Source organism: Rhinolophus hipposideros (assembly GCF_964194185.1).
Source record: "Rhinolophus hipposideros genome assembly, chromosome: 9".
In the NCBI taxonomy this organism is placed as follows: Eukaryota; Metazoa; Chordata; class Mammalia; order Chiroptera; family Rhinolophidae; genus Rhinolophus; species Rhinolophus hipposideros.
The window spans coordinates 62,171,995-62,193,774 of NC_138055.1; the positions used below are offsets into that span (position 1 = coordinate 62,171,995).

The 21,780-nt window shown below is 41.2% G+C and overlaps 1 protein-coding gene across 1 annotated transcript in view; it reads left to right on the forward strand.

Moving 5' to 3' along the window:
- The first annotated feature begins 12,045 nt into the window (after positions 1-12,045).
- Positions 12,046-21,780, forward strand: part of TBC1D30 (TBC1 domain family member 30) — a 46,401-nt gene continuing 36,666 nt past the window's right edge. The window contains exons 1-3 of the mRNA XM_081061065.1: positions 12,046-12,348; positions 15,403-15,464; positions 15,996-16,061. Coding sequence (XP_080917191.1) covers positions 12,174-12,348; positions 15,403-15,464; positions 15,996-16,061 — 303 coding nt within the window. The 5' untranslated portion in view covers positions 12,046-12,173. The remainder of the gene's footprint in view (positions 12,349-15,402; positions 15,465-15,995; positions 16,062-21,780) is intronic.

Genomic DNA, 21,780 nt, shown 5'->3' on the forward strand with positions numbered 1-21,780 from the left:
CCCCAATGTCCCCATGTCTCCAATGCCTAGCACATGGCCTTCACAGGGGACGTACTCAAAAATGTTTGCCAAAGGACAAAATGTATCTCGTAAGATACTGCTGTAAGACAGACATTTAAAAAGTGACACCAGTTTCTGATCAGAGACTCTCTGGCTTTTTTTTTAAGGGTATCGCTTATATTTTTGTCGTAAACTACACATAACATAAACTTTGCCATAGAAATCATTTTTAAATGTATAATTCAGTGGTATTAAGTACATTGATGTTGTGTACTTATCACCACCATCCGTCTTTAGAGCTCTTTTCATCTTGTGAAACTGAAACTCTACACCCATTAAACAATGACTCCCTATTTCTCCCTTTCCTCAGCTCCTGGCAACCACCATTCAGTATTGTCCTTTCATGACTGGCTTATTTCACTTAACATATAATGTCTTAAAGTTCATCCATGTTGTAGCATGTGCCCTTCATTTTTTCAGGCTGAATAATATTCCACTGTGTGTATTTTCCACATTTTGTTTATCCATTCACCCGTTGTGGACACTTGGGTTGCTTCCACCCCTTGGCTGTTGTGAATATGCTGCTATGAACATGGGGCAGCCCTGACTTTTAAAACTTGGCAAGCCTGCCCTTGTGCCTTCCACACAGAGCTGCATAAAAACACGCCTTTAATGCTCTGAATCCTTTACAGCTTCCATCCTGAACCATCTTTTCTCCATCCACCTGCTGTCTGTCGTATTCCAGTCTCCCCAGCTTTGATCTTCTGACGTGTTTTCCTCACTTAAACCTGCTTCTCTGGCTTCTCTCTGCACCTGTGACGCCTCCCCACCCCCTTGTTTGTGGTTTCGGATCAGTAATGCTGCAGGTCCCGTCTGAAAACTTGCTTCTACACCTCATGGAGTTTGGGATCTCTCAGTAGTATGTTTTCCCTTCCCTCTTCCTTCTTCCCTTTCTCCTCCAATCCAGGTCTTTCCCTTCCAGTTTTCCAGCTATTCCCATCACAGAAAGGAAGATTCACAGGCAGCATCCCTCCCAGGCTGTTCATCATGACGCCCACCCGGCCTTATCCTTCATCATCCTGCTCCTCTTCCCTCACCCCCTTGGAGAAGTGAAAAGTGACCTCCCGTACTAGCGACAACCAACAGCACAATGTAGCCCCCACTCCCAACAGTGGATCTGGGTGGGGGGAGAGCAGTATGCTTCATATCTGTTCCGATTGGGGCCATCCTGCATGTCCACTGTCACATGCTCTCTTTTCCAGAAGCACCATTTGTCTCCTCATCCCTTCTCTTCATTGTAAACCTGTTCCTTCTCTGCCATTCCTCAAAGTACCACTGGCATGGAGCTGGTTGTAACACTTGACTGTAGGCTTCAGGGTGATGTGGAGGAAAGCTGCGGCATGCCAGGAAACAGGAAATGGCTAACTACTGAGTCTTAGACAATATTGTTCTTCAATGTTCTTTGGCCTTCTTGCCCTGGGGATTTCTCCCTGGCAGTCTTTTTCTTTAGGCTTTAGTGATCTACTTTAGAGCTCAACTGTCCTTCCTGTTAGGAAGCCAGGGGGCTGACGAGCTACAGGGTAAACCTGCGCCACTGGCCTACCCTAACTTTCCCTCATGGAAGAGTTAGTTATAGATAAATTTGCTGCCTGTAGCAACCCTCTGTGTTGTTCCAAACCATCTGAATGGATGAGGTCAGGCAGGAGGCTGGAAGCACTCCAAACATTTCTCTTTGACTAAAGCTCATTTTGAATCAAATTGCACACCAAATTTTGTAATGCAAGTGTTGGGCATACAGCAAGAGAGCAGCATCTGAGGCGTTGACTCACTGCATCAAAGCGTCCACATCAGTTAGTGGTTATTCTACTGCGTGTGATATTGTGCAAGAGTTTTCAAACTTGTTTTTAAAAAGTCTTTGGGCAATTTGATTGGAATCGTCTCAAACGTTATCCTAGCTCTGAAATGGTGATTACAACAGCTGCTCCCTGCACAAAAGGGAACACAACAATGGCACAAAAATGATTCAAGATGGATTATCCCCAGAGTCCATATCATTTAACATTTTTCTCTTTAGGGAGAGGGATCTTCGGCTTGTTGCCTTCTCAGCTAATTGACCAGTTTCCCATTTCCCATTTGGCAAAATACATTTAGAGAGCAATCATATTGGCAGTTTCTTGGGGAACTTCAAGGTGGCCCAGATTTTTCCTGGATAGGGTGGGATGATGTAGAAAGGCATGCCCCATAAGGCTGCCACCGAGACTCATCTCTCTGTGAACCCCAATGAACTCCTGCAGCCCCTCCCCCCACTAAGTGTCATACAAGGATACGCTACAGCTTGTCTTATGCAGTCCTCACCTAAGAACTTCACGCCATTCGCTCTGGCATCATGGAATTTATTTGTTAATTGGCCATGCTAAGCTGACCTTGTTGAAGCCATTTGTCATCTCTGCTACTATTGTGTTTGTTTTAGTAGATAAATAATATAAAGAGAGTTTGAGGAAATGATGGGTATTTCATTTACTGGGTAATATAAGTGGAGCTGTGAACAAATCTCCTTTTATAGGTTGGTGCAAAAGTGATTGCGGTTTTTGCAATTATTTTTAACCTTTTAAACCGCAATTACTTTTGCACTAACCTAATAGAACTTCCAAAATGTTTTTGATCCTGCTTAGATAAAAACATTTGGTTAAATACTATCAATTTAGTGGATTGAATGTGGCTTTAGAGGGAGACAGACTTGGGTTCAAATCCCAACTCGACTGTTTATTTGTTACATGAAATTAGGAAAGTTACTTAATCTCTTGGTTTATTCGTTCAATTGTTTGTTCCTTCTTTTCTTCCTTTGTCCCTTTGGAAATAAAAAGAAATCAGAAAGGTACAAGGAAAAATACAATAAATTCCCATGTTCCCACCACCCAGAATTAACTATTTATATTTGACTGTATTTTCTTTTAATCATTTTTTATATGCCTGTATAAAATTACCCTGACAATATATGTGTATACTCTCCTTTTGCTCTCTATTGCTTGGAAAATAATACTTACCTGTTGGGTTAAAACGAGATAAGATAATTAAAGCACCTGACCTAATGCCTGATCCACAGTAGACAATTGGTACATAGTCATTGTAACTAGTTATTGTTCTCCTATTTTTGCTTCTTTCATTGTGCATTTCCATTAGAAAATACAGTCCTGGCAAATTGGCAGACTTATAAAAATGATTTCTTTTTTCACAAGCTATTTCTCCTTCTAGGAAGTATTTGTAACCTCCTACTCAAGGAATTGCTGTTAACACATGTAGGAATGTAAAATACACCATAAAACTTATTTATATCACAAATAATGAACATGTATTACAAGATAATAAATGATGGGCTACATTTGGGAAACCCTTAAAATGATTGAACCAAATTTTAGAAAATTGCATGCATTATTTAAAAAGCTATAATATTGGAGGAATAGAAAGATTGAGAAGAAAATTGCTTACTTAAACTCTGCTGTAAAAGATTGATTTCATGCTTTTGGTGATCTTGCAAAGCCAGGGGCTGTCAGGTAATTAATGCTGGGGCTTTATTAATGTATGAAGAGCAGGGAAGGACGAACTTGTCTGCATCTATGCAAATTTTCTCCAAGTAATATGTTAAAAAAAATCAAGATGATGAAAAATGTGAGCAATTTGTCAATTTAAATGAATGTGCTATGGGCTTCCTAGACTGGTTTTGCACTAAAATCTTTATGTCAGAATGGATGGTAGCATAATTAAACAGCAAAATAACTAGAGTGACCTGGTGACATTGTAGTCTGTGACAGTGTTTAAAATGTCTTTCCTTTAAAAAATAATCTAAGTGCCTTTAGTACTACATATTAATGATACACTAGGTAATCTTATACAGGCATACCTTGGAGATATTCCAGACCACTGCAATAAAGCAAGTATTGCAGTGAAGTGAATCGTAATCTTTTTGCTTGGTGAGGGTCTTGTAGAAAATGCAACATCTGTGAAGTGCAATAAAGTGAGGCGCAATAAAATGGGGTATACCTGTACAGAGCAAACTGGGCTAGACAATGTGGTAAGTGCTTTACCTGTAACATTCAATTCTTGGAATAACCCCTCGGAAGTAGGTTACCCCTCATCCATAAATTCCATCCATTTATGGACGAGGAAACAGACAATTAACTTACCCAAGTTTGCATAGCTACTGAGTGGTAGAGCGAGGTTTCAAATCCAGGCAGCTAGTTCTAGAATTTGTGCTTTGTAGCTACTGTACCCTACTGACTGCCATTAATAGCTAGAATTTCAAGACCGTCTCTTACCTGATAAGTAGAGCAAATATGTGAAATTTGAGCATCATCTATTTTGGGAACTTGCCAGGGAAACTAAGAGTGGTGTTTATGGATTTTTTGGTACATTGCACAAATGTCAGTCAAAATAACTGTTCATAAACACATGTGCTCATTTCTCTTGTAGTTGAATAAAAAGCCACCCTGGCCTTCTTCTTTTTTTTTTTTTTAAAGTGGGAAGGTATGGCTTTCTTCTTGGCTTTCTTCTTGACAGGATGAATTTACGATGTTATTTATTTATTTATTTAAAGATTTTTTTTTGGAGAAGGGGAACAGGACTTTATTGGGGAACAGTGTGTACTTCCAGGACTTTTTTTCCAAGTCAAGTTGTTGTCCTTTCAGTCTTAGTTGTGGAGGGCGCAGCTCAGCTCCAGGTCCAGTTGCTGTTGCTAGTTGCAGGGGGCGCAGTCCACCATCCCTTGCGGGATTCGAACCGGTAACCTTTGTGGTTGAGAGGACGTGCTCCACTCAGCAGCAGCTCAGCTCAAGGTGCCATGTTCAGTCTTAGTTGCAGGGAGCGCTGTCCACCATCCCTTGTGGAACTCGAGGAATTGAACTGGCAACCTTGTGGTTGAGAGCCCATTGGCCCATGTGGGAATCAAACCGGCAGCGTTAGGAGTTAGGAGCATGGAGCTGTATGTAACCGCCTGAGCCACCTGGCAGGCCCGATGTTATTTATTTTTAACGTTCATGTGTTGAGTGTCCAATGTGTTAGCTGCCGGCAGGAGAGGGGAGAGATACAGCAATGCATAAACCTTAGTACCTGTGCTCAAAGGAGTTTATCATCTATTGAAAGGAAAAGGTCTGCCTATAAATAATTCAAGGGCATAGATGAATGTGGTGTGGGAGTAGAAGTGTGGCATATGGAATACAGGTGTTAAGGCAGGTACCATTTTTAAATATCTAGTCACCAGGATCCCAATCTGATATTCTTTGTGTGTCATAGATGCAATTAAAAAAACACTTACTGAGTGCTTCCTCTATATCAGGTCTTGCGTTAGAAAAAATTTTTGAATGTTCCTAAAATATACTGTGGGACTTGGTTTTCAAGTATTGGGAAGGCTTAAAATTTAGAGAAACCAGAAGTAACTCTTTTTAGATATAATCTTTCCCTCTCTAAGAACTGGCATATCTGATTGTTGCTGGCACGAGGCCAGATTGACGTACTGCCTGTGACACTGGAAGTAAGCCAGGACTAAAGCCAGTGGAAATTAAAGGGGCAGCACTGCTGTGTGAGGTGCACAAGTACAATAGGCCACACTTACATTGCTTCTAGAAGAGAAGGAATACATAGAAAGTGGGTTTATTAAGAGCTGTCTGCTTCCTTAGGAGTTTGTCTTTATTACCAAAACTTTACGTTGACTTTTAAAAACTAGAACACATACGAGGTGGGACAATTAAGTTTGTGAACTTTTTGCAGCGACGTTGCTAACCTGTTTTATATCAGAGGGATTATTCATTATGAATTTGTACCAACTGGACAGACAGTTAACCAAGTTGACTATTTGGAAGTGCTGAAAAGGCTGCGTGAATAAGCTAGATGACCTGAACTTTTCACCAACAATGCATGACTCTTGCATCACGACAATGCACCAGCTCACAGAGCACTGCCTGTGAGGGAGTTTTTAGCCAGTAAACAAATAACTGTATTGGAACACCCTCCCTGCTCTGGCCCCCAGTGACTTCTTTCTTTACCCAAAGATAAAGGAAATATTGAAAGGAAGACATTTTGATGACATTCAGGACATCAAAGGTAATACGATGACAGCTCTGATGGCCATTCGAGAAAAATAGTTCCAAAAGTGCTTTGAAGGGTGGACTAGGCGCTGGTGTTGGTACACAGCTTCCCCAGGGGAGTACTTTGAAGGTGACCGTAGTGATATTCAGCAATGAGGTATGTAGCACTTTGTCTAGGATGAGTTCGTGAACTTAATTGTCCAACCTTGTATATGATCATTTCCAAGGATACACTGTCTCCGTAGCTGGCACTATTCTGACACACACACTGCCTCCTGCAGTGCCCGTGTGCTTTCACACACTCACTCCCTTAGCAGTTCACATGTGCTATGTCTTCTCTTCCGAATGAGCCCAGCTGGGGGATCTAAGGCTTCCAGGCTGCTGAAGCCAACATTAATATTGATTCTAATCTCTCTCCTCTTCCTAATACTTCTCTCTTCTCACCATCAAAATTAAACATATTCTTTTCAAAGGCATCGCCCTTCTCTCTGGGAATTTGCATCAATAGGTCAGAGAAACCTCTCCTTTCCTATCCCTTGACTGGGTCAGAAGAATCTCAGAATGCCTGGGTGTAAAAGGATGGGAAATTGAAGCTAGTTAAATTGTGAATACTCCAATTATAAGATGAACACAGATGACCTTTGTCCTTGGCCTGCTTCCAGGTGACATTGAATAGTTCAATGACCTAAAGCTCTGGGAAAACACTGGAATATACGATACTTAGGAGGAGGTAGAGATAATGGTATCCCTCCAAGTCCTCACAGAGTAAGTACATGAATCTTTCGCGCTGTCCTATCACCATCCGTTTGTTTTGCCTTCAGTAAATTATAAGCTTCTTGCAGGTAGAGAGTGTACTGAATTCACACTTTTATTTCTCGTAGGCCATAAGTAGCACAATACCTTTTCCAGAACAGTTGATGAATACATGTTTACTTCATTCATGAATGAATGAATAAATAAAAGAAATATACAGATGTCTTTATGTGGTCAACATAAACCTACCTCAAGTGGTATTGAATCAATTTCAGTTACTTTGAGGCAAGAAAATACTTCACAGAAAATAACACGCCAAGAAGACTTATATGACGATTTTTAAAATCTTGGGTTAGCTATGAATTTCAGGTTACATGGGCCTGGCCACAGGGTTTTAAGCACATTTCAAGTATGGTGCAGTGAAAGGGGACTTCCACTCCAGCTGTGAATTAAATTATGATATTAGCTAAGTTTTTAACTTAAAAATTTCTGGTCTGTAAGTAAAAGTGGTTATTCTTAAAATACTTCATCCAAACTATTTGAGTGTATTTGGAGGGAGTGTTAGGGGTGGTTTTGCTTTTGAAAATATCTGATTAAAGGGGATGGTCCTGTGGAAGCATAAATGGGACTGTCAGGAAGTAGAAGATGGTGCCGAGTGGGATTTGGTGTTGGAATTTCAAGGCCTCTCTGTTCCATGCTTGACAGAATCCTTTCTTTGAAATAAAATATAAAAGACACACCTGATTGTCTTCAAGGATGCCTGTACTTAAATAGAGAAATAGATTTTTATGAGTAAGAGGAGAAAATCACATACAAAAAATGTCTTGTGTACATAATGGGATGTGTCAGATAATTGTAATGTCTTTTTCCTCCCCCTCAATTTCTTTCTGCTGCCCTGACTCTATGTCTCTTTTATGAGAGGAAAATGGTTATGATGCTTGTCACTATGAGCTCATAGTATGTGGGCTCCATCCTGGATAATGAATTGAAGGAACTACTTATTCAGGCCCGACTTTTAGGTCTGAGGAGAGTGTTAACTTCTTATGGTGCTGGCCACAATTACTGTCCGTTTAGGAGGTACTACTTTTATTATTCAAGAGTTGCTCACAGACCTTCAAAAATTGCAGGGAGAGCAGAGAGGAGAATCAGACTCCCACTCCTTCTACTAGCACAAGTGCAATGATGTACCCATCTCCTGCCCAGTGGGAGATTGCACTAGACCTGTTATCTGGTAAGATCTCTTCTGACTCTCAGAGACTCAGGTGCACATGGACAACTGCCAGGGAGCTGCAGCTGTGAGGATGAGTTCCAGGTCCACTTCTTCAGAGCAGACCGGCTCCCTGTGCTTTTTCTCTCTTCTCACAGCCTGCTGCCAGGGCTTTTTCTCTTGGTAATTGTCACCACTAGTTCTGTTCAGTCCCTGAAGGTAAGCACGTAGGCCCTTTTTATTTTAAGATTTTACTGTTACACAAAAATAGAAGCATCAGGAAATCACAGAAGTCCCAGACCTGAATCCCTTCTGGAAGCCACTGGGGCATAGCTTTTATTACTTATGTGGGGCTTTCTCTTTCTTCTCGCTTCTTCCCCCTTCCCCCGTTAAAGGAATAGTTTGCTCTCAAGGAAGCCTCACTCCCCGACCATAGGCCTGAAGATCCCTACCTCCTTGTTTCCACCTGGGATCTTGCATCTCTGGGGACGTTCTGTGGGTATTGGACTCTCTAGGACATTCGGGGTGTTTTCTCAAAGCAGTCATTTTCTTTAACATGCTAAGTAACAGATTCTCATCCAATGTGAAGTTTTCATTGAGCCTTCCTTTTCCCAAATTCAGCTTAAAACGTAATTGTTCTGGACCATGCCAAGGTACGATTTGCTCACAAACATGAACTTACTGATATCAGTTATGGCGTAAAGCGTGATGGTAAGTTGGCCTGGCTAGAAATCTCACCAGCTGAGATCCTGAAACAACTTGCATTATTTCCTCTGCAAGTTGACTTCAGATGACATCTTTTGCTTTTTGAAAATGATATTCCAGAAATGAATAAGAAACGATGACTCATACAATAAATATAACAGTAGGCTTGTGCCACGCTGCTTTTAGAGCATTGTATTTTAGTGCTCATTTAACTATGTTAGCTATAAAAGTTGGCAGTCTCGGTTTTCCTCTCCAATGTAAATGAAATAATATTATTTAATTTCCTCACTATTTATTGCTATAACAGTAGAAACTCTTCAGATAATTTTCTTTCTTTCACTGGTTTCAACTTCTATGTAGTTTAGAATGGAAAGTTTTCAAGGAGGCTTTTTTCTTTTCTTGTAACAGAGTCAGTTTTTCCCTACAATAAATCTGAGAGGTGAAATAGAATTTTGGTCTTGAAAGTAAACCAGCTCTGTCACTACTAGCAAAAAAAAAAAAAAAAAAAGGTACTGTAACTGAAGAAGAGCTTCAGAGAGAGGCCTTGTGGGTTGGCAGGCTAGGATCGAAGGCTTCAGGTTTGCCAGTCCAGGAATTTGATTTCTTCAGCTCAATGAGAGTTGGGTGAACTCAATGGTATGGACTTACGTTAACTGGTCAGTACGTTCTCTCTGTGGCAAAGTCTCCATGGGAAGCGAAATGACAATCAAAAGTGTACATGGTGATCGTGGAGTCAGAGCCAAAGGGAGCCAGACGGTCTGAGTGGCATATATGAGCCAGCCCTGGGAGCTGGATGTCCTTCTCTGCGCTCTAGAGGCGGTGTTCTAGATCAGAGCGCATGTCTCCTCCTCTTGGCTGCTGGGGCTGTCTTTCCTGCTGACCCAGTCAGTGCTGGCAACTGAGCGTGAATAGCCTTGCTTGTTAAAACAGAACACAAAACCCTCTCAGGTTTGAGCAGATGAGAACTCTGGACGACAAGACTGTACGTGCAGTTACCAGCTTGCTCTCCTGGCTTTCCCCTGTCCTTCTAGTTCTCTGCCTTTGATTCTGGATATTCATCACCTGTTTTACCCCCAAGGGCCTGTTGTGCCCTCTAAAGGAATGGTCAAACATCAGACCTCTTTCTATTATACTCAGCACAGCTGGGATGGGCTGGAAGAGTGAGTGGTCATCTTATTAAAATTAAGAGAAAGCTAAAGGAAAACAAACATGTACTGAAACTATAAAAGTATCAGGCTGACGAAAGGTAGATTTCTGTCCGTGAACTTGGTGTAAAACCTAAGCCTAACAGTTAATTGTGACCAGGTTAAACAATGACATCATCTTCTGCAGTGATGAGGCAGATTACTGCCTTTTTCAAAGCATCTTTACCTAAGTCAAGCAGGCAAAACTGGATAGTTTACATATCCCTTATCAGCCTGGTTTACATTTGCAGAGTAACTAATCTGTTTTTAACAGATTCTTATATATGAAATGTATATTTCAAGTGTAGAGTTGTATCATTTCTGACATTGTCCTCCAATTCTGGGGACACTTCACAAAGCCCAGAATATACTGATTACAAAATAAGTATGCCAGAGTCATAAGGATGACTTCTTTTGCTCTTTCAGAATATCATTAGGAATGCATTTAAAAATTATTCAGTAGTTTTCAATCAGTAACAGCCACTGTTTTCGATGCTCAAATTGTTTTGTCTTTGGCCAGTACAAGCCTATTCATGTGGCTCCTGGGTCCTTTTGAGATGACCCTGTTGGTTTTGGAGCATTTCCTTCCTTCCTGAGCTCATGAAGATGTTTCGGGCTCATCTTGTACTTTTTCTGGCCCAGATCTGGAATCAGTTACACCTCAAAGGGGCCCTTGGTTCCTTTTAGTGGGAAGTGGTTTTTAGAGACCACAGTCTGAAGGCTGGAGGATGTACATTGCTGTTGGGTTGTCCTTACTTTTAAACTTCTTCCGTGGATATGTATGTATTTCTAAAGGAAAAAAGATGAGTTCACACTAGCATTTCCAACTTAAATATACTATTGCAGAATTTAAGAAAAACTTAATTTCTTTGATTGTACATGTTGTATTTCTGTTACGCTGAAATCATCTTAGTTCCTTTTGACATTAGCATAATGATTTGCTTATGGTATAATAATTTGAAAAACAAAGCCAATATTAGTAATGACAATAATGCTACTGAATGAATTCTAAGATTTTTGTTGCAGCTCTCCTTGCCTTTTCTGTGTTCTTTTGCCATCGAAGAGGTACTCCATTAGGTTCATTTGTTTCCATTCAGTACCAATTTTTTAGGATTTTTAAAATTTAATGTATGAATGCTATTACTATAACATGTTATTCCATAGTCAAAACTATGTAAGGCACATCCCGAGAAGTCTATTTTCTGTTCCTGCCTCTTCCACACTACTCTTTCCTACATAAATACTCTAATTAGTTTTTGGTTTATCCATCTAGTGTTCTTTTACTAAATGTTAGCAAACACAAATATCTTCGTATTTCTCCCCCCCCCACATCTTTTCCTTCTTTATTCCTCGTTCATTTTTATGATTAATATTTTAATATTCCATTGGTGAATATCGTAGTTTAAGAGTGACTTTTTTTTTTTTTAACAGTAATTCTAGCTACTAGTTCTGAACTACTGAGTCAGGTGTCTGGCTGGAGAGATGAGGAAGCACTTTTTTAAATTAAAAAAAAACTGCTTTTAAATGGGCACACTTCTTGTTTCTTGAAGCCCATTCTTCCAAGAGAAACAACCATTATTATTCGTTTTTTTTTTTTCTTTTTTTTTTTTTTTACGTGCTCGCCATGCTTCTCTAAGCTGCCAGGAAAGAGTTTAACAATTTGGGATGAAGCTTCGCCATCTGCCAGCTTCTCTGCTGCGTCGCCAGATTGGTCCTGCGGTCGGTCCGCTGACCGTCCCTTTGGAGGTTCCTCAGATGAAGCGGGCGCTCGCATCTCTCGAGGGTGTTCTGCATTTGAGACTTGCTCCCCTCGGTGCCCCCTCCAACCCCTCCCGGTGTTGCGAGAAGCGCGCAAATCTCTGTCGCAGCTTCTGGTCCCTAGTGCAGTTGCTCACCCGTCGGCTCCAGACTCGCGGGCGCGGGTGCCGGGAGCCGCCCCGCCTGCCTGCGCGGTGATGCGGGATTGGGGGCGGGAGCGCCGCCTTCCCCTCCGCGCTCACTCGCTCCCGCCCCCCTCCCCGCCCCAAGCGCTCTCCTGCCTCAGCTGTGCAGGCTCCGCACTGCAGATGCCCGCCGGCCCCTGCGATCCGCGGCCAGGTCCCCTCGACCCCCGAGCGCCAGCCGCACTCTCGCTGCTCGGGAGGGACCCTGGACTGACCCGACTCGCGGAGCCACTCGCGCGAAGCCAGGGGGGCAGGGGGTGACCCAGGCGGACGGCGGCTGCCCTGGAGCTCCGGGCGCTCCCGGATGCGACAGGACAAGCTGACCGGCTCCCTGCGGCGCGGAGGGAGATGCCTGAAGCGGCAGGGTGGCGGTGGCGGCGGCGGCGGTGGCGGTGTGGGCACCATCCTGAGCAATGTCCTCAAGAAGCGAAGCTGCATTTCCCGGACCGCGCCCCGGCTGCTGTGCACTCTGGAGCCGGGTGAGGACCTGGGGCTGCAGATGGGGCACTGGAAAGTAGCGTGGCGCCGGGGACTGGTACTGCTCCGCCTCTGCTGGAGCTGGACTCCGCGGGCCTCCCGGGTTGGGGCAGCACGGCTTGGCGCAGGCGGGCCTGGGGCGGCCTGGGAGGGCAGAGCGCGGACCGGGGCCTGGCGCGGGTCGGCGGCCTCTGAGGCGGGGAGGACCCTCTGCTCCGCCGGCTGCTCCAGGGCCCCCTCCCCGCGGCCTGTGCACGGGCCCGCCCCGTTGGTGCCCGGAGCTGGGGAAGTGCTGGCGCCTGCCGGGGCTATCACAGGCCGCACAACCAATTGTGCTTCGGCTTCACGTGAAGCCAGACCTTGAAAGAGGTGTGTGAGGCGGAGAAAGGCACAGGGTTGATACTTGGGGTCTCAGGGGAAGGCAGCAGCTGCTAAGGAAAAATTGGGGACGTTTTACGGACGGTGTCTGCTGCATGAATGCCTGGGGGTCAGCTCGCCCGGAGCCTCTAATTTGTGTGTCCGGGTGGGTAGCAGGCAGGAAACACTCCTGCAGCCGAGAGACCCTTTCTTATAGGTAAAGGACGGGAGTGCGCTTGGCTGTCCTAGGCTAGGCCCCTTTTGCTTTCAGCATGTGTTTACACATATCTGCTTCTCCAGGCTGCATAACTCTGCGTCTACTCCACCCCCGGCATCCCTCCCCGGGGTTTTATGGGCTCCGAGCTTGCTGGCTAGGGTGGCCGCAGAGGGAGCCGGCTGTACTCACACCGGCTTAGCGCTCCCCTGGCCCTGGAGTGGGATCATCTGGGTTCCCGGCAGGTTCGTCCTCCCCCCGCCCCCCCCCGCCCCCCAGCGCCTTCGGGGACCTGCTATCCTGAGGCTGTAGGGGAGAATCTGCCGAGACACTGAGCCCCAAAGGACAGAACGCGTGGCTGCCTTTCCGAACCTCGTGGTTCCTTTGTTTTTCTCCCCAAGGAAGTGTCTAGTTGCAGAGACTCTAGTATTTATTCACCACCTTCCTTCACCCTTAAAAAAAAAATCTCCTTTCCACGTTAAAAGTGGTTTGTATTTCTGAATCCGGAACAGCTGTGATTATCAGATGAAACATAAACCTTCTCCCCTCCCTTATTCAGTTAGAAGAAAAGAGGTGAAAGTGACCTGATTTCAGCTTCTGCATGCAGGCAGCGAATGATCAATTCCAGTGAAATCCTGTGACTCATTTTTGATCAGGAGAAAATAGTTGTGGTTTTGACTAACGCAGCCAGGTTTCCGCACAGCAGAGCCATCGGCAGGATGCCCAGCAGGTGTTCTGAAAAAGTCAAGGGAGCATATTCGGTTATACACACAGGGAATCCGGGGCTTTTAGGTCGGTAGCAAAAATTCAGCGCAGGACGGAATTTCCTGGTCTTTGTTATAATAAAGCAAACGTCACGACCTGCGCTCCTCCATTCAGCACCCTGGGACTGGACAGCACCCTCACGCGAGCGGTTTCTTCCTGCCTTAAATCCTGCGCTCCAGCTGGAGGCACTCTTGGGACCATCGCATCCTTGCACTGACTGCATTGAGGCCAGGCTTCATTTACACCAACTCATAGTGATGAGAATCCGCGGGGGTACTTAACAGATCTTCGGGAAGAAAACCTTCTCTATCTAGGCAGAGTATGGTTTCGGCCCTGAAGCTTTGAAAAGAAGTATCTTGGGATTCTCTGCCACAGCTTGACTTCAGAAATCTGGGACCCAACTCCTGTAAAGTCACAGGACTGGAGAAGGGCCTCTGCATACTCTGACGGGCTTGGGCAAATCAGACACATCTCGTTCCAGCTTCTTGATTCCATATACATGTTTTTAAAATGACAAGTCTACTTTATTATTATAATTTTACAAGTTCTGAAGATTGTTTCTATTCCACATATTAGCCCCTAAGTAGTGGAAGTTGGGGAGAGGTTTCAAGTATGCCTAATTGCAGTCAACATCTTAGAAGCAAAAATGTTATCATAAATGACAATCATACATTGTAAAACTGAATGTTCTTGATAATGTTTGGTATATCTTGGTCCTTGAACTTTTAAGTAATAAGTCTTTCTTTTAGAACGTGATTTAAAATGTCATTTCATTGATTTTGAAATTGTAAGAAAAGGATATGTTGCATTTTTAGATTTGATTACGTTGTTTTAAAAATAGAATTTAAGTGGGAATAAAAATTGTCATTTGATTTCACCTGAACAGCACACACTTCGACAATGGAATGCTGCATAAATGCCCACTATAAGTATTAAGCATGTAGTCTTTGTATATTCTCATATTTATTTACTTCTAGTCTATAGATTTGGGAGTTGAAACAAGAAGTTTTTCTAAAGTCATAGGTGACAAAATTAGAGATCAGTTATATTTATAGCTTGGAGTCTATAATTTAAAACACAAACTTTTATCTTCAGTAACAAAGTCTGTCAAGAAGAATTTAAAGATATATGAAAATTTCCAAATAGGATTGTTAAGGATTCCATAAGTGGGAAGGCATGACATTATTTTTATAACTTTTGATATTCCACAGAAGTTTTCTTAATAGATTTAATCCATACAAGAGTCCTAGAAAACAAATTCTATAACTAGAGAATTATCTTCCTTAGTTTCATAAATATTAATTACACTGTGCTAAGTGATTTACAGTTAATCATCATGACACTACTGAGATAGATGTTATTCTCTTGATTTTAAATATAAAGAATTGAAACGAGACAGGTTGAATCATTTGTTTGACTCTAGGAACCAAAGTTGAGTGGAGGTCTGTATGACTCCAAGCGAACGGTGTAATTTTTTGTTTTTGTTTGTGCACTACTCCAGACAGCTGTGGAAACCACCATTCTATGTAAAAAGCCCTATTCTGTTGTCATAGGATATTTTTCTATTTTAATAATCAGTATTCTTTTAACAAAGTTGACTAAAATTTAGTAAAAATGCTTTAAAAATTTCATGATGATTCAGTAGAATCAGGTTAAGTTTTACTTTTGATAGAACTTATTTTATCCCAAAATAACTGTTACCTATGTGTTTTTCTTTTAGGAGTTGACACAAAGTTGAAGTTCACTATTGAGCCATCTTTAGGTCAAAATGGTTTTCAGCAGGTAACTTTATTTTTGGTTTTGAAAATACTCTTACTTTGGGGGTATTTACAAGGGTACACTGAGATTCAGTTTCAAAGTGGGAAAATTAGCATATACTTTGATATGCGTAAGAAGACAGTCAATTTTTAAAATTATAGATAAAATAGCTTATGAAGCTACAAATGGCCTGGGTTTATACTTGCGATGAAAAATGTTGTACTTTCTATTAATGGTGCAAGTGTGAGAAAAATTTACGGAAACCAAACATCTGTTATTCTGAATCTATAGCACATGTTTTGATTTCTGAACCAGTACTTCCCAATGCTGTGAGTATGGCAAGTGGGTCACAGATGTGTTAAGGCTTCGTAAGGGGGCCTTGGGGCAGTCACAGTCCTTAGACCAGTCATATCTGGCCGAAAGAAGCTTTGACTGTTTACCCCACTGCTGTACAAATTTTATCATAGTCTACAGATATCAAGATGGAAAAAAGGTTGAAAAGTGCTTATCCAGGTCAGTGTTATCACTCTGCCAATATTTCTTCTTTGTTCCCAGTGGTATGATGCTCTTAAGGCTGTTGCCAGACTATCAACGGGAATACCAAAGGAATGGAGGAGAAAGGTAAGGAGGATTTGTAGAGCTCAAATATAAAAGGATCATGTCTCTGTCCTTCTGTAAAGTCTCTGGAATGTCAAAAAGAATATTCTAGATATAATAATTTTAAACCTGTCTCTTTATTATTCATTCATTCAATAAGTATTTATTGATTATCTATTCTGTGCCAGATGCTATCCTAGGTACTGGGGATTCAGCCATGGAAAAACAGAACAGACCAAAGTTTTTGTCCTTATGGAGTTTACAAAGAAAAAAATATAAAGTATGTCAGATGGTGATAAGTACCATGGATAAAAATACAGCAGAGAAATAAATTAAGAAAATGCGGAGGAATGGGGATAAGGAGGTGGAATTTGAAACAGCAAAGTGACATTTGAATAGGGCCCTGCAGGAGGTGAGCAGTAGGCCATGCAGCTACCTGGGGGTGAGTACTCCAAACAGAACTGTCTGGTGGGAGCATCTCAGGAATATACAAGCGAAGGCAAGATGACAGGGTGGCCGAAACACAGTGAGCAAAGGGGAAAGCAAGGAAGAGAGGGTCATAGCGGTAATATGATGGGGTCGGGGGGATGGCAGGTCATGTAGGACCTTGTAGGCCATGCTAGGACTTTGTCCAGTATGAAATGGGAAGCACTGGGGACTAACATGATACAACTTACATTTTAAATGGACCACTCTGGCTACTAACTTGAGAATATGAGCAACAAGGGCAGAAGCCAGGAGACCAGTAGACTTGCAATAATTTAGGCAAGAGATGGGTCAGAGATGTGGTAGTGGAGATGGAGAGAAGGGGTCAGATTCAGATTCTAGGCATATTCTGAAGGCTGAGTTGATGTGAATGCCTATTGGATTGAAATAAGATGTAAGAGGGAGTCAACGATGACTTCGCGATTTTTACCTCAGCTGCTGGAAGGGGAGAGGTATTATTCAGGCAGATGGGAGGAGCAGATGTGTGTGTGTGTGTATGTATGTATAGGTGAGGTGGCAGTGAATTAGATGGTTGCCTTTGGCTCTGTTAAGGGTGAGATGTCTATTAGATATCTAAGTTCAAGGCTTCAAGTGGGCGTTTGGACATAAGATTCTGATGCTTAGGAGAGAAGTCTGGCTGGAGATATTAATCAGTATTATTTCTGCTAACCTATGTTCAGTACCAAAACTTGAAATGTTCTCTTATTGTGTTCATTTATAAACCTCATCTAATACTTCTAGAATTTGAGCATTGGGCGTTCCTCAAAATATACCTTAAAAACAGCATTCTGGAATACATATTTCAGAAACAGCCTTTCAGGATAAGATGATCAGAGCAGTAAAAATACCCAATGACTTTTTAAAAAAATTTATTGGGGTGACAATTGTTAGTGAAATTACATAGATTTCAGGTGTACAATTCTGTATTACATCATCTATAAATCCCATTGTGTGTTCACCACCCAGAGTCAGTTCTCCTTCCATCACCATATATTTGATCTCCCTTACTCTCATCTCCCACCCCCGACCGCCTTACCCTCTGGTAACCACTAAACTATTGTCTGTGTCTATGAGTTTTTGTTTCTCATTTGTTTGTCTTATTTTTGGTTTATATACCACATATCAGTGAAATCATGGGGTTCTCTGCTTTTTCTCTCTGACTTATTTCACTTAGCATTATACTCCCAAGATCCATCCATGTTGTCACAAATGCTCCTGTATCATCTTTCCTTAACGCCGAATAGTATTCCATTGTGTATATATACCACAACTTCTTTATCCGTTCATCTATTGAAGGACATTTTGCTTGTTTCCATGTCTTGGCCACCGTAAACAAAGCTGCAATGAACATTGGAGCACACGTGTCATTATGTATAAATGATTTCAAATTCTTTGGGTAGATACCCAGGAGAGGGATTGCTGGGTCATATGGTAATTCTATTCGTAATTTTTTGAGGAACCTCCACACTGCCTTCCATAGCGGCTGCACCAGTCTGCATTCCCACCAACAGTGTATGAGGGTTCCTTTTTCTCCACAGCGTCTCCAACACTTGTTACTATTTGTCTTGTTGATGATAGCCATTCTGACTGGGGTGAGGTGATATCTCATTGTGGTTTTTATTTGCATTTCTCTGATGATTAGTGATGTTGAGCATTTTTTCATATGTCTATTTGCCATTTGTATGTCCTCTTTGGAGAAATGTCTCTTCAGGTCCTCTGCCCATTATTCAATTGGGTTGTTTATTTTTTTGTTGTTGAGCTTCATGAGTTCCTTGTATATTAGCCCCTTATCAGAGGCACTGTTTGCAAAAATCTCCCATTCAGTTGGTTGCCTCTTTATTTTGTCGATGGTTTCTTTTGCTGTGCAGAAGCTTTTAAGTTTCATATAGTCCCATTCATTTATTTTAGCTTTTAATTCCATTGCCTTTGGAGTCAAATTCATAAAATGCTCTTTGAACCCAAGGTCCATAAGTTTAGTACCTATGTTTTCTTCTGTGCAGTTTATTGTGTCAGGTCTTATGCTTAAGTCTTTGATCCATTTTGAATTAATTTTGGTAGATGGTGACAGATAGCAGTCCAGTTTCATCCTTTTGCATGTAGCTATCCAATTCTCCCAGCACCATTTATTGAAGAGGCTGTCTTTCCTCCATTGTATGTTTTTAGCTTCTTTGTCAAAAACTATGTTTCCATATTTATGTGGTTTTATTTCTGGGTTCTCAATTCTATTCCATTGGTCTATGTGTCTGTTTTTCTGCCGATACTATGCTGTTTTGATTATTGTAGCCCTGTAGTACAAGCTAACGTCAGGGAGTGTGATACCTGCAGTATTGTTCTTTTTTCTTAAGATTGCTTTGGCTATTAGGGGTGTTTTGTGGTTCCAAACAAATCTGATGATTTTTTTGTTCTATTTCTTTTAAAAATGCCATTGGGATTTTGATAGGGATTGCATCAAATCTGTATATTGCTTTGGGTAATATGAACATTTTAACTATGTTGATTCTTCCGATCCATGAGCACAGAATGTCTTTCCATTTCTTTGTGTCTTCTTCAATTTTTTTCAAAAATGTCTTATAGTTTTCAGCATACAGGTCCTTCACATCCTTGGTTAAGTTTATTCCTAGGTATTTTATTCTTTTTGCTGCAATTGCAAGAGGAATTGTTTTTTGTATTTCTTTTTCTGAGATTTCATTGTTAGTATATAGGAATGCAATGGACTTTTGTACATTGATTTTGTAGCCAGCAACTTTACTGTATTCGTTGATTGTTTCTAACGGCTTTTTGGTGGAGTCTTTAGGGTTTTCTGTATATAGCATCATGTCATCTGCAAAGAGTGATAATTTAACTTCTTCATTCCCAATTTGGATGCCTTTTATTTCTTTCTCTTGCCTGATTGCTCTGGCGAGGACTTCCAACTCTATGTTGAAAAGCAGAGGTGATAGGGGACAGCCCTGTCGTGTTCCTGAACATAGAGCAAAGGGCTTCAGTTTTTCACCATTAATTATGAGATTATCTGAGGGCTTGTCATATATAGCCTTTATTATGTTAAGGTATTTTCCTTCTATACCTATTTTATTAAGTGTTTTGATCATAAATGGATATTGTATCTTGTCAAATGCTTTTTCTGCATCAATTGATATAATCATATGATTTTTGTCCTTTATTTTGTTTATGTGATATATCACATTGATGGATTTGTGGATGTTGAACCATCCTTGTGCCCCGGGAATGAACCCCATTTGGTCGTGATGAATAATCTTTTTAATGCATTGTTGTATTTGATTTGCTAGAATTTTGTTTAGGATTTTTGCATCTGTATTCATCAGAGATATGGGTCTGTAGTTTTCTTTTTTTGTGTTGTCCTTACCAGGTTTTGGTATCAGGGTAATGTTGGCTTCATAAAATGAGTTAGGGAGTACTGTCTCTTCTTCAATTTTTTGGAAGAGTTTGAGCAGGATTGGTAATAGATCCTGTTTGAAGGTTTGGTAGAATTCACTAGTGAAGCCATCTGGTCCCGGACTTTTGCTTTTGGGAAGGTTTTTGATGACTGATTCAATTTCGTTACTGGTGATCGGTCTGTTTAGATTTTGCAGTTCTTCATGGTTCAGCCTTGGAAGGCTACATGTTTCTAAGAACTTGTCCATTTCTTCTAGGTTATTGAATTTGGTGGCATATAGTCCTTCATAGTATTCTTGGATGATCCTTTGTATTTCTGTGGTGTCCGTGATAACTTCCCCTTTTTCATTTCTGATTTTGTTAATTAGTGTCTTCTCTCTTCTTATCTTAGTGAGTCTAGCCATGGGTTTGTCAATTTTGTTAATCTTTTCAAAGAACCAGCTCTTTGTCACATTAATTTTTTCTATTGTCTTTTTGTTCTCTATTTCATTTAGTTCTGCTCTGATTTTTGTTATTTCCTTCCTTCTGCTGACCTTGGGTTTCACTTGTTCTTCTTTTTCTAGTTCTTTAAGGTGTAACATGAGGTTATTTATTTGGGATTTTTCTTGTTTCTTGAGATAGGCCTGTAATGATATAAATTTCCCTCTTAAAACTGCTTTCGCTGCATCCCAAAAATTTTGGTAGGATGTATTTTCACTGTCATTTGTTTCTATGTATCTTTTGATCTCTCCTCTAATTTCTTCTTTGACCCAGTCATTCTTTAAAAGTATGTTGTTTAATCTCCGTGTATTTGTGTTTTTTCCTGCTTTCTTTTTGCAGTTGGTATCCAATTTCAAAGCCTTGTGATCAGAGAATATGCTTGGTATGATTTCAATCTTCTTAAATTTGCTGAGGCTGATTTTATGTCCCAATATATGGTCTATCCTTGAGAATGTTCCATGTACACTCGAAAAGAATGTACAGTCTGATGTTTTAGGATGAAGTGCTCTATATATGTCAATGATGACCATTTCATCTAATGTGTCATTTAGGGCTGCTATTTCGTTATTGATTTTCTGTTTGGATGATCTATCCATAGCTGTCAATGATGTATTTAAGTCCCTTAGTATAATTGTGTTTTGGTCAATTTCTCCCTTTAGCTCTGTTAGTAGTTGCTTGGTATATTTCAGTGCTCCCTGATTGGGGGCATAAATATTGATGACTGTTATGTCTTCTTGTTGTATAGTCCCCTTTACCATAATGAAATGTCTATCTTTGTCTCTTGTTATCTTTTTCACCCTGAGGTCTGTTTCATCTGATATCATTATGGCTACACCTGATTTTCTCTGGGTACCATTTGCTTGGAGTGTCAATTTCCACCCTTTCACTTTGAGTCTATGCTTGTCCTTGTAGCTGAGATGTGTCTCTTCGAGACAGCATATGGTTGGGTTTAGTTTTTTGATCCAATCTGCTACTCTGTGCCTTTTTATTGGTGAGTTCAGTTCATTTACATTTAGGGTGATTATTGATAGGTGAGGATTTCCTGTCATTCTATCTTTAGTTTTCTGGTAAGGCTGTGACTCCATTGTTTTTTTGCCTTTTGTTGTTGTCTATTATTTCTGCGTGGTGGTATTCTATGATGTTTCCCTCTGTTTCTTCTTTTATTACAGTGCATATTTCAGTTCTGGATTTTTTTGTGTGTGGTTACCGTTAAGTTTATGTAAAAGAAAGTTTGATATTTAACGTATTCCATTTTCTTCAGCACACTTACTTTCTCCATTCCCATATTCCGGTTCAGGCCTTTACTCTCCCCTTTTTTATTTTTTGGTTGCCACAAATTGTCCCTGTTGATGGTGGTTGAATAGCCTCCTTTAGTATTTCTCGT